This window comes from Geospiza fortis, unplaced genomic scaffold (assembly GCF_000277835.1).
Source record: "Geospiza fortis unplaced genomic scaffold, GeoFor_1.0 scaffold413, whole genome shotgun sequence".
Taxonomy (NCBI): domain Eukaryota; kingdom Metazoa; phylum Chordata; class Aves; order Passeriformes; family Thraupidae; genus Geospiza; species Geospiza fortis.
In genome coordinates, this window is record NW_005054386.1 from 921,877 (window position 1) to 937,388 (window position 15,512).

The 15,512-nt window shown below is 42.6% G+C and overlaps 2 protein-coding genes across 3 annotated transcripts in view; both read right to left on the reverse strand.

Moving 5' to 3' along the window:
• Positions 1-679: 679 nt before the first annotated feature.
• Positions 680-3,606, reverse strand: FOXI1 (forkhead box I1). Of its 2 annotated transcripts, none has more exons than XM_005425359.1 (2): positions 3,033-3,606; positions 680-2,026 (listed from the first exon to the last, which is right to left on the reverse strand). In XM_005425359.1, the coding sequence occupies exons 1-2, from the start codon at positions 3,604-3,606 to the stop codon at positions 1,473-1,475; spliced, it is 1,128 nt and encodes a 375-aa protein (XP_005425416.1). In that variant the 3' UTR covers positions 680-1,472. The 2 variants fall into 2 exon arrangements, with proteins under 2 accessions (XP_005425416.1, XP_005425417.1); XM_005425360.1 differs by having other exon boundaries at positions 1,473-1,706; positions 2,998-3,606.
• A 10,212-nt stretch (positions 3,607-13,818) lies between these two features.
• Positions 13,819-15,512, reverse strand: part of DOCK2 (dedicator of cytokinesis 2) — a 179,510-nt gene continuing 177,816 nt past the window's right edge. Inside the window, exon 52 of the mRNA XM_005425361.2 lies at positions 13,819-14,538. Within this exon, the coding sequence (XP_005425418.1) occupies positions 14,464-14,538 (75 nt within the window). The 3' untranslated portion in view covers positions 13,819-14,463. The remainder of the gene's footprint in view (positions 14,539-15,512) is intronic.

A 15,512-nucleotide genomic window follows, 5' to 3' on the forward strand; every position in this document is an offset into this window, starting at 1 on the left:
TTGGCACCACTTTACTCCAGCAGGGAAATTCCAAGGGTGATTTTTATTCAGTGATAGTATTTTGCATAATAGCAGCCAGTTATATTTTCCAGGTATGCAAATGCTGATGGCCTGGACATGTCATCTCAGCATCTGACCTTCTGCTACCATTACCCTGCTCTTCCTCACAGGAATTGCTCAAGTCACACAGGTAAGGAGACTTTTAAAGGCTTGAGTAGTGCAGTACAAACAAACACAAGTACACACTCTTCTATACAAATGCTTTATTAAAAATGCTTCTGGGATTATCCATTTTGACATATTACTGTACATGAATGTGAAACTTGAGTCAAGCCTTGGTTTAAAAAAAACTTCATCTATATTTTGAAATGTTTGTTGCTACAGTAGAGTGTAGGAAAAATAAGAATTATTTCTAATATTTACACAAGGACAAACAGCATGGACTTTTATAAAATGAAAAAAATACAGTACAGAGACTTTTTACAATATCTGCATTTGATGCTCTGAAAGATCCAGCCTTTGAAACTGAAATTCAGAGACAGTTAAACTTCTTACCTCCCTTTTCTTCCTCCCTCACCTCCCACCCCACTATTCAAACCCTTTACTCAGTAGAAATAATTCACATCGAAAGTTAAGATATAACAAATGTGTTTTCTTCTTAGAAAAAAAAACATGTCTTAAACATATATATTTATATATTCAGGACAGATCCTGTTTCCCTTATGTGGCTAGATTTACATGTGTAAGGAATAAAATTGACCCTGTAATTAGAATTGAAAACACAAAGATCCAACAGCAGAAGACAATTCCAGTGTATTTTGTTATGCTTGCCTGCAACTTCAAAATTCCTGTTGTGTCCATGATGCTGTCAGTTTGCTGCACAGCCACATTTCCCCCGGGACTGGAAAGGGGGTCAAGCTTTAGAACAGGTCTGCACTGGCATGAGAAAAAGCCAAAGGCAGCACTCACCCATTCAAGTGTTGGTTATTACTATACAGTGGTTTTTATTATGGATTCTGCTGTGTTCAGGAAAGCTTTGGCCAAATAAGAACTTGCTGAGCATTTAGTAGAGGCAGCCTATACCTGAAGACAGGATATTTGAAAGTACCACCACATTTCTGTTATGACTTTAAAAAGCACAGCAATGTTAATGCCTCACCAGAAAGAGCCTCCTGCCTAAGGCAAACTGTAACTTCTCAAGGACTTCTGTAGAGGAGCCTGCCTGGTTGGCAGCAGTACAAGTAGTGTCTAAGGAGACCTTTTTACTGTTCTTCCTCTTGGGATCCCTGATTTTCCACGTGCAGCTGCTGAACGTGGAGTGTTTGTGATTTCAGTATAATGGGTAACGAGTTTGTGGCTGTCAGGAGGAAGATGCAGTGTGGCCCTAGAGACAAGAGCCTAATGCTAATCACCTGCCCATGGATCATTTCCTCTCATAAATAACTATCCTTTAGTGTCCTAGAATCCTTCATTTAAACCTCTGTCCCTTCCCTGGAGTACAGGGTGTTGTTTGTGCTGAGGCTGCTGTAAAAATGGGTGTTAAACTGGTTGAGCACTGAGTTGTTGTGGCCAAGGTGACTGGAAGGCATGGAATTGGACCAGTCTCCCACACCATGGCTGGGAATACTGGAGAGTGGGGAGTAGGAATTGAAGCCTACCATGTTCTGCCCCATTTTGTCAATGGGTTCAGAGCTGAGTCCCACAGGCCCCGAGCGGCTCCCCGAGCTGGAGCTGTGGACGTAGGCGGTCATGCTGGAGAGGAAGTTACTGAGGCACGGGCTGCTGGAGGAGGGAGGAGGAGATCCTTTCTCAGGTGAATTGTCAGCCCCAGGTGATGAGTTTTCCAAGATATCCTGATGCTCTGCAGCTTTGGGGCTGCCACTCAGGGTACTGTCCTCGGATTTCTCCGACGCAAGAGCAGCAGCACTGGCCTCAATGTCAGACTTTCTCTTCCGCTTCCTGCGAAAGTTTCCATTGTCAAACATCTTCTCACAGTTTGGGTCCAGAGTCCAGTAATTCCCTTTTCCTATCCAAGGAAACAAACCCACACTTTTAGTTTAAAAATAAGCACACAAACAAACAAAACCCCCAGTCATTTAGGGCTTTACAGGGCTTCTCGCATTTCCCAGAAACAGAACAATTGCATGAGCAATACACATGGATTTTTGGTCATTCAAAAGTACAAGTCTGTCGAATTCAGAAAAAAGGTTTAAAGTTCTAGCTCTACCCTTTAGTCTGACTCTTCACATGACAAAAATACAAGTGGAGTCACTGGGAGGGCTTTATGTTTTGTTTTCTTGGTGAGGGAAGGAGGTTTTCAGTATACAGCTGGTCTTCTGAATTTATAGCAGAGAGTAATCAAGTCCCACACTGGGATCCCACTCCAGATTCAGTGGGGTAGCATAGGTTTCTAACAAGATAGAACTAGACTTTTGGCCCTCTACTGCAGAATCATTTTAATGAGTTTTTAATGTTCTCCATGGTTCTTAACAGCTATTGATAGGAAGCCATGAATGAAGGAATATCTGACAGCCTACCAGCCAAGGGGTTGGTAATGGCAGAGGTGTCATTCCAAGGAAAACACTAATTGAAAGAAACAAAATAAAAGCACCCTGCTCTCCTCTTGAGAATTAATGCTGACTCCCCAAAGCCATTGGATTTCTTTGACAAATACCCTTCCCCTGAATTCCCAGTTAAGTTTGACACAAATCATGCATTACACCAAATGGGTCATGAGTGTGTCTTGCCTAGTTAAATGTTCCTGTGTGTGCTGAGTCTCATGCTCAGCTCATTGATCCATTCTCAGGGGGACCCAGGGCAGGACAGAATTCCCTTCCCTGCAGAGATCTCACAGCAGCACTGATTCACACCTCACCTGTGCACAGCTGCTTTCTAGTTCAGCCTTTTGAAAACAAAGTGCTGCTGTGTCTATGTCCTGTATCTGGGCTACTATGGCTCTTTACAGTGCAGTAAGTATTTTAAAATTCATCAAGGTTAATGAGAGGTGGGGGAAAAGGGGGAGAGGGGTATACCTGGATCATCTTCATCTCGAGGCACCTTCTTGAAGCAGTCGTTGAGAGACAAGTTGTGCCGGATGGAATTCTGCCAGCCAGCCTTGCTTTTGTTGTAGAACGGGAAGTTGTCAGCCACGTACTGGTAGATCTGGCTCAGAGTCAGCCTCTTGTCAGGTGCCCCGTGGATGGCCATGGCAATGAGGGCAGAGTAGGAGTAAGGAGGTCTCACCAACTTCATGAGCTCCTCTTGGGACGGGAGGGGAAGCCAGCCAAGGTCAGTTCCTCCCAAGCCGTGCACGTTGGGCAGGAGCTGCCTCTGCATCCCGTAGGACTGCGGGATGAAGGGGCTGGCGTTGGATCCTGGCAGGTACGGTGGGGGAGTAATGGAAGGTCCATTTAGCCAGAGGTAAGGATTGGGAGTGCTGCTGTAATCTGCTGTCTCAAAGGTGCTTGGCCTCTGCGGGCTGGGGACGTTCTGTGGGTGGAAGAAGTTCTCGTAGTAGATGTTCATCTCCGGAGGCTCCTGGCCGATGTTGGGGAACTGTGGGCTGCAGCGTGGAGGGGAGTGCGATGGGGGCTCAAAGAAGCTCATGCTCTGAGCCAGGCAGCTGCTGAGCTGTGACACACCTGTGCTAGTGCTCCTTTCCCGGGACAGGTGCATCACCTGTGCCCTTCCCTAGGTACTTATGCACCTGTAAATGTTTCAGCCCGGGCTGCAGGCTCCACCCCGCAGCCCTGAGTGGCTGCAGATGAGGACGATATCCTTTTTGGAATGCTGGCAGTCCCACTCAGTCATTGATGTCACATCAACCAAACGTGAAAGTTACAACTGTTTATCTTCTTAAATGAATGAAGGAATTTTCCACTAATGTGATGCACATGAAGAAAGCCTGGGGCTTCTTGAAGTTAAAACTCAGAGATCCTCCTCTTTCTACCTTTCACAGTGAAACTTTAGCATTTCCTATTTTTTTCTTATTAAGGAAAAGCCATTTTGTGCTGCTGTTAGTAACCCCTCAGAATGCAAAAGCCATTGTCACTAGTCAATGAAACAGTAGAGATATATACTTAAAAAAAAAAAAGAAGAAAAGAAAAGAAAAGGTCAAACCTTTTCCTTTTGTAACTTTAATTGCAGACTTGCTTGTACTTCCCCCTAGGCAATCACAGTACTACAGGCAAATTCTGTGGCTGGTTACTCACGTGAGTAATCTTACTGATATAAATGGAATTAACTCCCTAAAGTAAGGATTAATCTTGTGAGGAAAAAATTTCAAGCTTAATAATCAAACCTTTCTTTAGAGCTTAAATTGGTGAACTGAGATGGGAAATCATTATGTGTTGCTTCCTCTTTGCTGCAGGATTGCTACAGAGAGCTCATAAAACCTCTCAGCACAACTACCAAACAGGAAAGCAGCAACAGTGTTCAGCACAGCTCTTTTTAGCCAAGTTCCAATAACTTCATCTTTAACTATACAGACAAAAGCTGATTCCTTAAAATTAAGAAATAAGGAAAAATCTCTAGCCCATTTATGATTTGGACAAATCCTTAGTGCTTTGCATGGCACCCTGCACGTTTGAAGGAGGAGAGAGCAGAGCTGCAATCTCACCACCCCTGTCTCAGCATGGCAGCTCTTCACTGCATGAACCCTGCACTGGAGCTAGGGCAGAGCTGCAGTTCCCTTCACAGTCATAATTGCCTATCTTTCTTGTGATTAAACACACACATCATTTAAATCTTGCCTCAGCCTTAATATCCATGCAATTAAAGAAGGTCATGGTGTGGCAGAGCCTTCCAGATAGCTCTTGTCCTGTAATTTCTGCAGAGACAACAGTTTTGACCCATGGATTTGAATTCCTGCCTGTACCAAAGGCCTTTTGCTTTGTCACACATTCACCTTAATCCTTTGTGCTGTAGCACAACCACCCAGACTCCCCACTGCCTAAGAATTAGTGATTTACTAATGTCATGTCCATATTGGTGCTTTGAAAGGTGTGAAAAAATTCCACTGGGAATGCTGCTGAAATATTGAGCACAGAATGACAAAGCAAGCCAATCTGCCAGCTCAGAAGCAGAGCTCCACAGCTGTTACTTTAAAAATCCATGCTTTCACTGCACAGAAAATCATTTCTACCACAACAAACAAGCTGTTACTTTAATTTGAATGGCTGAGAGCTCAGAATATGTAAATGCTAAATAACCTGTTCAGAGACACACATAAAACAGTCAACAGTTAAGTGGAACGTGGTGGGACTGGCTTATTTTCTAAGTGACAACTGCTGTGCAAAAGGTGACTTGGACAAAAAAAAAAAAAGAAAGAAAATGAATTATTTTTCAGGAGCTCATAATGTGAGTGCCTCCTTCCTCAAGAACCTAATCTGAAATAATCTTTTTCACCATAAGAATCTGAGTTACAAACATGCAAAATGCTATTTGAGCAACATCCCCTACAGCTTCCTAGTTAACTTTTCAACATATAGATGTATTTTAAAATTATATGTGTATTCCTGAAAATACTGGTATATTGCCAATAACTCCCCTTCATTTACAGAAGAGTCAATAGGATAAAACATTTAAGAAACACAAGTAAAGCCACACTTACAATTAACTAAAGAGCCAGAATATAGTGAGAAAAGTAAACATAATACATTTTGACCTGCTCAACAAATTAGATTTTTTGCCAAAAAACCCATTGAAAACAAGAAAAACTTGTAAATTTATTCCAAGAAGTAAAAATTCAACTAACTGCATCATGGACTTTGATGAGTGACATTTAATACTTATTCCCTGAGGTGCACTGCATGCACAGTTAAAATAAAAATACACTCAAGTGGGTGCTGAGTGAATACAGGCTTTGAAAAAGCCCAGGCTTTACAAAGGGCAAAAGCATTAGTGCTGCAGCCAGACTGGTGTGTAAAATTCCCTCTGCCAAGGACTCCTGTGAGGTTCTGTGCAGGGCATGGAGCAGGGTGAGCCCGAGCTGTGCTGTGCCAGGGAATGCCCAGCCCTGCCAGCTCTCCCTCCTGAGCTCCCACAGAAAAGCAGGGTGAGGATGGCAAGTGCTGCTTTTACAGCAGGGAGGTGCAGAGACACCTCTGGGCTGCTGCCCACGGAGCTGTGAAAGGGGGACAAAGTCTGATCCCTCCCTGGCATGGCTGAGCTGGCACAGGACACAATCCCATCAGCAGCATTTCCCTTCAGCTGGCTGGGCCTGATTTACTCAGAGCAGACTATAAACTGTGCCAGGAAAAGGCACTTTGTGAGTGCTCTGGGCACGCCTTGCTGCTGCAGGGTCACTGCAGCACATGCTCCTGGGCAGCTCCTCTGCTGCAGATGCTCCTTTGCAGGCGAGGAGAGAATCAGCTCTGGTCAAGCTGTGGTGGCTGAGTCAGAGCTGAAGGAAATTGAGTCTAACCAGGAGTGCTGTCCTGGGGTCTTCACTGAGAGTCTTGCTTTTGGCAGGGCTGGAAGAAGGCAGCAATCCCAGAAGTGGAGAAAAGAGAAGGAAAACTGGTCAGGCTTCCGTATAAAGAGGCTGGAAGAAGGTGGCGTGCTGACCAAGCTACACTAACAGATCTTGGTTAGGGATTAAAATCTCTGCAAATAAATTGCAGGCTGCTGCTGGAGAAAGTTTAATAATCCTTATTTCCAAATGCATTGGGTCAGTATGGTCTGACTAGGCAGGATGCATCACATTTTTAACATGTCTTTGACTGCAGTGCAGTCCTGCATGGCCCTGGGTGCTTGTCTCTACCAGCTGGAAGCCTGGTCAACCACAGATTGTTGTCAAACCAAAGACTGTTGACAACTCTTGTGTTATACAAATATTTGCTCCTCTCAATTTCTTGAGTGAAGCTCCAAAATCTGCAGGGTTGAGGCTGAGCCCATTGTTTTCCATAGGTTTTTAGGTCAGCTCCATGTACCCCTCTACTCCAGCCAACAGTAGTATTTCCTCACACTGACTACCCTTCTATAAAAGAAAATATCTGAAATCTTGGGTTAAGAAAGGTTCAGATTAATTTCCTTTAAACTCAGATAACTCCACATTTCCACTTATACTGCACAGTAACCTACAATGCAGTTTCTGAAATGCAGTGACTGGGCAGAGGTGTGCACACACCAGCACATGGTTCATAGAAACAATTCCTGTGGTCACAAAGAGGGAAAAACTGTTTTTAAAAGAAAAGGGTCCATATGTAAGTCAGTATACCAAGCAACCCACCTTATTTCAAGCATTTCACACCCTGAATTCAGAAACAGGTCAGTATCCATCAATAAGCCATTTTCACACAGTGAAAAATTCTCTAAGTTCTCAGTTGTCCAGCAGTTTACTTTTAGAAGTCTTCATGTCTTATTCCATTAATCATCTGCCCAGCATATCCACAAAATAAACCACACCAACAGGCTGTAGCAGCAAAGCAATGTCATCTCAACGACATTACAAAAGAAGAAGAAATTTAAAATACAGTACTGGAAACCAAGGGAACTGAGCTTTATTTCTAGAAAGGCAGGTTCCATTAAATTAATGGAAAATGCAATATCATTTGGATCTGTGCCATAAGTGCTACAATGCTAGAATGCCCTTAGACTTTTCAAGCCTTCCAGAACAAAATCACTGTGGATTTTTGAAGCAACTTTAGAACTGGGTTTTTAGAAGGCTGTGAAACCTTGTAAGGGCTCATAGCTGCTCTCTAACATGAGAATGATGATAATAAAAGCAGTCATAACTCCTACCTCCAAAAAGGCCTTCTACCATCTCCTAGCATATAATAAATATGGTAGAGGGCATTAGGTGTCCCCTGGCTCGTGGATCAGTTGTGACAGGCCACAGGCAGGCAAGGAATCCATAGCTTCCCTTTGGCTGGGATGCTGTGAGGTGGGATTTCCCCTGGGGTCTGCTGTGCTGAGGGACACAGACATGGTCACATCTGCCACAGAGGGGCAGAATCACTCTGTGACAAATCCTTCTCGTGGTAGAATCTGAGGTGTCCCTCCCACTTATAGGAAATTAATACAGATACAGACCCTTCAATCAATCATACTTTGACAGCCCTCATGGCACACAGAAGCTGTAGCTATCCTGGAAAACAAAAAACTACATTGAAAAAGGATAATTCTGTGCAAAACCCAACAGGGTTCCCTCTTTCAGATCATCTACTTGTTCCACTCTCAGCACTAAACGTGTGTTTATACAAGAAATCAGTGGGGCTAAAATTAAATGAGGTCTTGTATGAACATCAACACGGGTACCAAAGAAATTAATCTGTACACACTTCCAAAACCCTTCAGAGTTTAAATTTTTGTGCATTTCAATGAAATGAATTCATTCATTTCAATGATTTATAGAAAGAAAAAAGAAACATGTTTTTTTTTTCTTTTCTACAGAAAGAAGAGCAACATGCTACTGCTTTTGTTTCAGTCACATTTCAACATCAAGGTATTTGCTGGTGAGGATAAATCAGCTCCTCCCTCTCCACTATTCAATTGGAGATTTCATTGAAAAGACATTTTAAAACCGCAGAATTTTTCAGAAAACATGACTTCGTTTTTTAAGGAAAAAAAAAGAATTCAATGTTGTACACCCTTTAGTACATGCACTACACAAACACTTAGGGGGAATTAATTAGAGACTAAAGCTGGAATGCGGATCGGTGCAAGCGCCGGGAACTTCTCTGCGGCCAGCCCCGGCCCAGATGAACTCCGGGCTGTTTTACTGCAGCCGGGTTGGAGTGCTGGGGGCTGAGATAACCGGACCTGCGGGCGGTGATTTAGGGCTCTGGTCATCCCGGCGCTTCCAGGATTATCACAGTGCCCCAGCAGGGCCAGCCGCGACACGGGCAGGGTATCGCGACATCCTATCGCCACCCGGTGACACTGCCTGGGAATGCACGGCTGCCCTGGAGCCTCCTGTCCTGCTGCTACTGGCCAGGGTCACCCGGATCTATAAAAACAACCCATTCCATGGGGAAACACTTTAAACCTTTTCCTATTAAAATCCTTCATTTGCTTTGGAATTCTCTCTGGAAATTCTGGTAGATTTAGAGATGTCTTTGTTTTAGATTAGTTTCCTTTTTTCTTTTTTTTTTTCCTTTTCTGTTTCCCCACCCTGATTTCCAATATTCATCTTTTCCTGTCTTGTGAAATTAGACCAAATGCAGTTGTAAAGAAAGACTCTGAATTCAGGGACTGTGCACTAGTGCTACTGCGTGTGTCAAAGCAACTGAAGAAAGGTTTTGCATTCCTCATTATTTGTAGAATCCAGGTATCCAATCATAACATACTTTAGTGTACAATAAAATACCGTACGAAATACAAGGTTAAAAGGTCTGCATCTAAAGCTACTCTATCCAGGGCAGGTTTTTTATATCCAAAAACATATAAATAAACATGCCACAGGAAGCCTTCCCTCAAAATATCTGTTGAACAAGAAGAGTTGTTTAGACTTTTTCTAGTTACAACAGCACAAGATTCCTGCTACCTCACCTACATAAGTATTTTCTGGATGCTGGTTTGCCAGGGCATAGATCCCTTCAATGAGTGTTTTCTGATGCCCATCACCTGTGTTGTGCCTTTTAAACCCGTGGTGACACCCTCAGCAGCCACCTGCCATGAGCTGGACTGATCCCAGCACTGGCAAGGCCTCTCAAGGGTTAACTGAGAATGAGAGATCAGTCATGCCTGCCACATGAACCTGGTACTGAATGCAGGTTGAATACCCCCACACAGAGTGGGGCATCTGGAGCTGCAGCATGCATTAATACACATGAAAAAATCATTATCACAGACACTCTGTTCCAGCTCAGACACTCACAGGGGCTGTCTCATCACAGGCTCAGCCACAGGAAAGATCTCTCATGGCACACAGAAGCTGTCAGCTATCCTGAAAGACAAAAAACTGCATTGAAAAAGGATAATTCTCTGCCAAACCCAATCAGATCAAACTGCCCTCGCTTTAAAGCCGTGATTAAATTTATCTAACATTTAAAAGTTTATGAAATCTGTGGCCTACCCGAGGTTTGTTTGCAGAGCAATTCTTCATTTACAGTGTTAATCTTTAGCACCCTCTGCATCATAAGAGCAAATCAGAACAGACAATTACACAGAGTCAATAAAGAACAAGTCCTCTCCTCACCCCAGAGCAGTAAACACTGCCAGTGCTGAAGTCCTTCCAGCTGAGGGCAGCCCTGGAGTGTTGCTCAATGCTCCCCCTCAGAAGGACCTCGAATGCCTAAGAGCAAGCAGGAACTCAGTTCTGGCAGGGAAATATAAATTCTATGCAGGGATTTCTCCAAGGCACCCAGGATAGGAGATGACTGCAAGATTTGTTTCATGGAAGCTTCCATATTCCTAAAAAAAACAGAGATGCATCTAAAAAGATGGACATCTCTTCATCCAAAAAATATTGAGGGAAAGAATCCTTAAACTGTTTCATTTTCTTCCCTCCTCAGAAACAGTTAAAAAAAAAGGGTCTGGAAAACAGACGTTCTCTTTAAATTCACTGATTTCTCTTGATTTTTCAATGAGAAAAATGCTGTGTTTGGTTAAGTTATTCCTTTTATCTTCCTTCACTCTGGAGAATTGACCCGTGCTTTTGTTTTAAACAGAATGCCCTAGTTCTGGGTGATTCCCATTGACACTGGCATGTATGGAACCAGTCTCTGGGACAAATTCTTCATCATTTAAATAGTTTTGTTCTGAAGCTAGAATGAAAAAAAAAAGGATCCTCTAGTATTTTTATGACACTTAAGCTAAAATCCTTGAACATAGCAGAGGAAGTGAGCAAAAGAATTATACAGTTGAGTGCCTTCAAACATGACTCTTGGACTGTGGCTGACTTAAACAGAAACCAGATTTAATAAAAAGTAAAACCACTTTCTCTTTCCTATCATGGTATTTTAAAAATATATTTAACACCTCTTCTTACTAACAGTGCCCTCATGCCATGGTCAGGGTGGAACAAATGAAAGCAGAGATCCAGTGATGTCTGATGTGTCAGTGGAGTCCTCACAGAATAACCAGTGTGCCACCAGGACCCTCAATGGGCACTGGAAATTGTTGATTTTTAAGGTCTTTTCCAACTCAAACTGTGCCATGATTCTCCTCACCCACAATTTCTACTGTCTAATAAAGAAGGTTACAGCTGTGTGTGATAGAGATAAAAGTTCAATGTCAGGCAGGTACACAGGACTATCACACATTCAAGTTCCAGAACAATGTGTTCCTAAGGTCTGTAAAATCTTTAATAAAACTCTCCTTCCTCCTCAAGAAACTTGATCCTTATTGACTTAGACTCTGACCATTTTCCTATAGCTCACACCAGCTAATTTTAAATGAGATTTTAAGGGCATTAATTTCCCCCAAAGAATGAATATTTAAGTCATAATTTCATAATAAGAACTTGGTATAATTTCATGGCACAAACAAGGGCAGGCTGGATACCCAGGTCAGGTGAGGATACTCCTGAGTACCCTGACGTGGGTAAATGCCAACATTTGCTGTGCAGACCTTGTGCTGCACTGACACAGTGGCTCCTGGGGCTGGACAGCACCTCTGACATGGTTTTACAGTCCACAGACACACCCAGGTACCTGTGTCTGGGTAAAAATGAGATTTCTGCCTGAACTGAACTACAATGTGCTGCTTAAATGCATCTCAGGTCATTGCAGTGTAACAGCTCCGTGCAGGTCAGCTCATCAAATTCAGCTGCATGTGCAGCTTTCCTGCCCTTCAAACAGCTCATTAATTACAGATCACACAGCCCCATCCTTATCTGAGCGCCATGTGAGAGCAAACCAGACTGTCACCAGCCAGACAACTGGAAATGTCACAGAGAGGGGAAATACCTGGTACAGAAAAGCACATGAGAACGTGGTGGGGTTCCTGAAGCCATTCCAGAGCTGGAGCCATTCATGCTGCACTAATTCTCTCCACAGCAGCCACAGCCTCACCCTGTCCTGCAGGAAATTTCTGCCCTCTGTGCTTCACCTCAAAGAATGTCAAATCCAGGTTCTGTCCCCCACCTCTGCACACATGAACTAAAGGCCTGTTGAGCTCATGACACACACGGCAGCAACCAGTGCTGATTCACATTTTTAAACAGATGTTGCCATGCTGGCACTTCATTGTCCCAGGGCATCAGTTGTCCTTCATGCTATGTTGTTTGTTTGCACTAAATGTCAGTATCCACAGTTTCTGGAAACTTGTGAAAAGCTGGAGCTTGTTGTCCAAACATCCTTAAAATCCCAGTTCTATGAATGCCCTGTTCTTGGCAGCTATTTTTTCTTAGTAATTTTGCTTTTCTGCTCAGGGTTGATTGACATGATTTCAGGCTTGGAACTTGGGCTGGCAAGGGGAGGACAATCTGTGGTATGGGACAATGAAAAAAATTATCACTGATATTTAGTAAACTAAATGTGAACCTAAACTCTTCCCCAAAAACTGTACTAAAACCTGAGCAAAACACAAGCAGGAATCTTGAACCACTGTCTTAACACCCAACACCAAACTTCCTTTGGACATTGGGCTCCCTCCTTCCTGGTATTTGTTTCTGGGCATTTCTTTCACTTCCATTATTGCTACTTGTTTGTTTTGAGTCACAGTATTTCAATAACAATTTATAATAACAGCTAGAAGTAAAATTAAATTTTTCCACTCACCTGAAAACATCACTGCAAGATACAATAAATAAAAGGTAACCTTTAAGGGTATTTTTACAAAGAATAAACAGTTCCTAAATAATAATTTTCTTACTCATTTCCACTAGAACCAAAACTTTTCTTTTAAAATACTTGTTTATTTTGTGCTATATTCAGGGTACCTGCAGATAATATTGAAGGACAGCTTTGACACCCTCCCTCCTCTTCCCCCAGGTTTGCAAGATGTTAAACATGCACCCTTCAACCTTTCACTTTCTCCACTCACAGATAACCTTCTCTATTAAAAAGAAGACTTTTTTCATGGAAAACTTTCTTCCTCTGTGCCTCTTCAGAAGCATTATCAAGTTTCTGTGAAAAGCAAATGAAATAAAATGAAACCCAAATTCTATCAGAATTCATGCCAACACTGTAGTTAGTGTAAAACCTGCGCCCATATTGTTTTGCTGTCTGTGGTTATTCTGGTGGAGGTGCAGCATTAATTCCAATGGCAAATATTCCAAACCTCTCATAGAAAACAATCACTAACTACTCCTACAGAAAACAGCTTCACTCTGACAACTTACAAAGAGAGGCTAAATTCATAAAAATAATTTACTCACACTGTTTGTTTGAGTGTTGATAGAAAAACTTAGGTTTAAACAAACTGCAGATGTCTTTCCATAAATTGAACTCCACAGCAAGAAGTAACTGTAACCTCTTTATCCTTCCCAAATCTGTAGAAATGGCAACAAGGCCAGTTCCCTCATCCACATTTTACACGAGCATATTTTATTTACTTAGTATAAACCTATGTTAGTGTCTGAGATGTAAAGGGGTGAGTGAAGGAAATCAGTTATTCACCTTTAGACCCCCCTCTATCTGGAGAACACACTTGGAGAAAGAGCTGCCAGGTTATGAAGGCTCTGAGGTGCTGACCTGCAGTGCTGTGGAGCCTCACACCAGTGAGGCATCACCTCCCAACCCACCTCAGGAGGAGGGAAGACTCAGAAAATCAATCTGAACCCAGCAAACTTGGGCTTGTAGAATTCTGTTTGCTGTCAGTAAAAACTATTACCTTTCATACAACGACTCCTGGAGATGTCAGGGAGAAAGGGTCAGGGCAAATAAAACAGATTTGTAACATTTTATTGAACATCAGGAAATGTAGCTTTTGTTCATCATGCTGCTGGATGTAAGGTCAATTTGCACATGTGTAAATAAACTTTTCCATGTTTTCAAAGCTGCTGCTCTGAAAACAGCCCAGGCAGTGACAGCCACAGAACCATCCAGGGAAGATTGAGGTACAGAGCAGAGTGCTGGGAGCAGCAGAGGGATCTGTGGCTGTAAATCCAGCTACAGCCACACAGTAAATTGTCAGTGGCTATTTTGTGCTGAGCCATCTGTTGCCTTGGCTACACTGCCAGCAAGGATTTAAGGATATCTGGATGTCTGTACAAGCCCCAGAAAACCCAAACTCTGCTGTTTGGCAAGAGCAGCCCTGAGCTGCATTACACAGTGAGCCTTGCTGCTGGCCTGGACACACATGTCACTGCTCAGGAACAAGCTCTGTCCCCAGGGAGCACCCAGCTCCCTTTGACCTGTACAGCCAGAGGTTTCTGTCCCACATCCCAGTGGACACATCCTGCAGTGTTTTCCTCAAATGTTATTCCTGTATCTGTATCACAAGTAACTTAGCAGAGCCCATGGGAGGTGTTGTTCTCCATCACTGCCTTTCTTCAGAGTAGATGGTGCTCTAAAAGAGAATATTTGTGTGTAGATATAATTGTTTTCAGTTGAGAAGTGGTCTTGTAAAAGTTGGTCACAGATCAGTTGATGAGGGTTTGAAATGCTGCTCCACAGACTGCTTTCCATCTTCCAGAACTCTGGAAATGCGCTGAAAAAACACCAAAACAGATTTCATATGTTAAAATTGGTTCTGTGCTGGTTTCAGTAGTAAGTGCCTTTAAGCTGTAGCTAGAGAAAAAATACACTGGCCAAATCCTGCATATTTTGAATTAATTTCTCTATTCTGCAAAACCTTAAACATGTATTTAAACCCATCCACATGATTCCAAACATGTTATGAAGCACTTCACAAGTGGATTTTTATCTGTAGTTAGTGCTTTTTCTGCCATGTAAGACACAACATTCAATCCTCTGTCTTTTATACGCTATTTAAATTTAAATACGAGTGGACGAGATTGTGCTGAAAAGCAGCTGCTCCTGGGTCTGAAATGAGCAAGTGTGTGATAAATTGCATATAAGTGAAATACCACAGACTTCACATTATTAGGTTATTATTTTTCTGCCAGAAAAATGTGATTATGAACACATTTAACTGAAGGCTTTCCTAAACGTTACTATGTAGTCCCTGAAGGCATTATCCGTTTTTTTTAAGAAAACCCCAAAACACTGCAGAAAGTAATGAATACAAATGAAACACATTACCTAGGGAAAAAGAAACCAAAACAACAAACCCTTTGCATTGAAAGATCAGAAAAGTGGGCATGTAAAATATTCCAGAATACTTATGTTGGTAGCTACCCACATCGGCATTAAATGTCGTCCTCCCATTACCTTCAAAGTAGGAAAACTTTCACGTTCTGTGTCTGAATAGCTAATCTGGATATTATTTTATCTTTTTTAGTTTTTTTTCTTTTGTAACATTTTTTTTCTGTCAAACACTACACTAAATGAAACAATTTTAATTTTGTGAAAATTTCAGACATCAGTGAAACGTTCCTCACTTTAATGGAAGGCAGCCGGCTTTAAGCCAGAGTGACGGCTCCAGCGGGAGCCGATTTCCCGTTCGCACTCATCATCTCCCCACAGCATCCCCGCTCGGTGCCCGCTCGGGGCCCGGCGCTC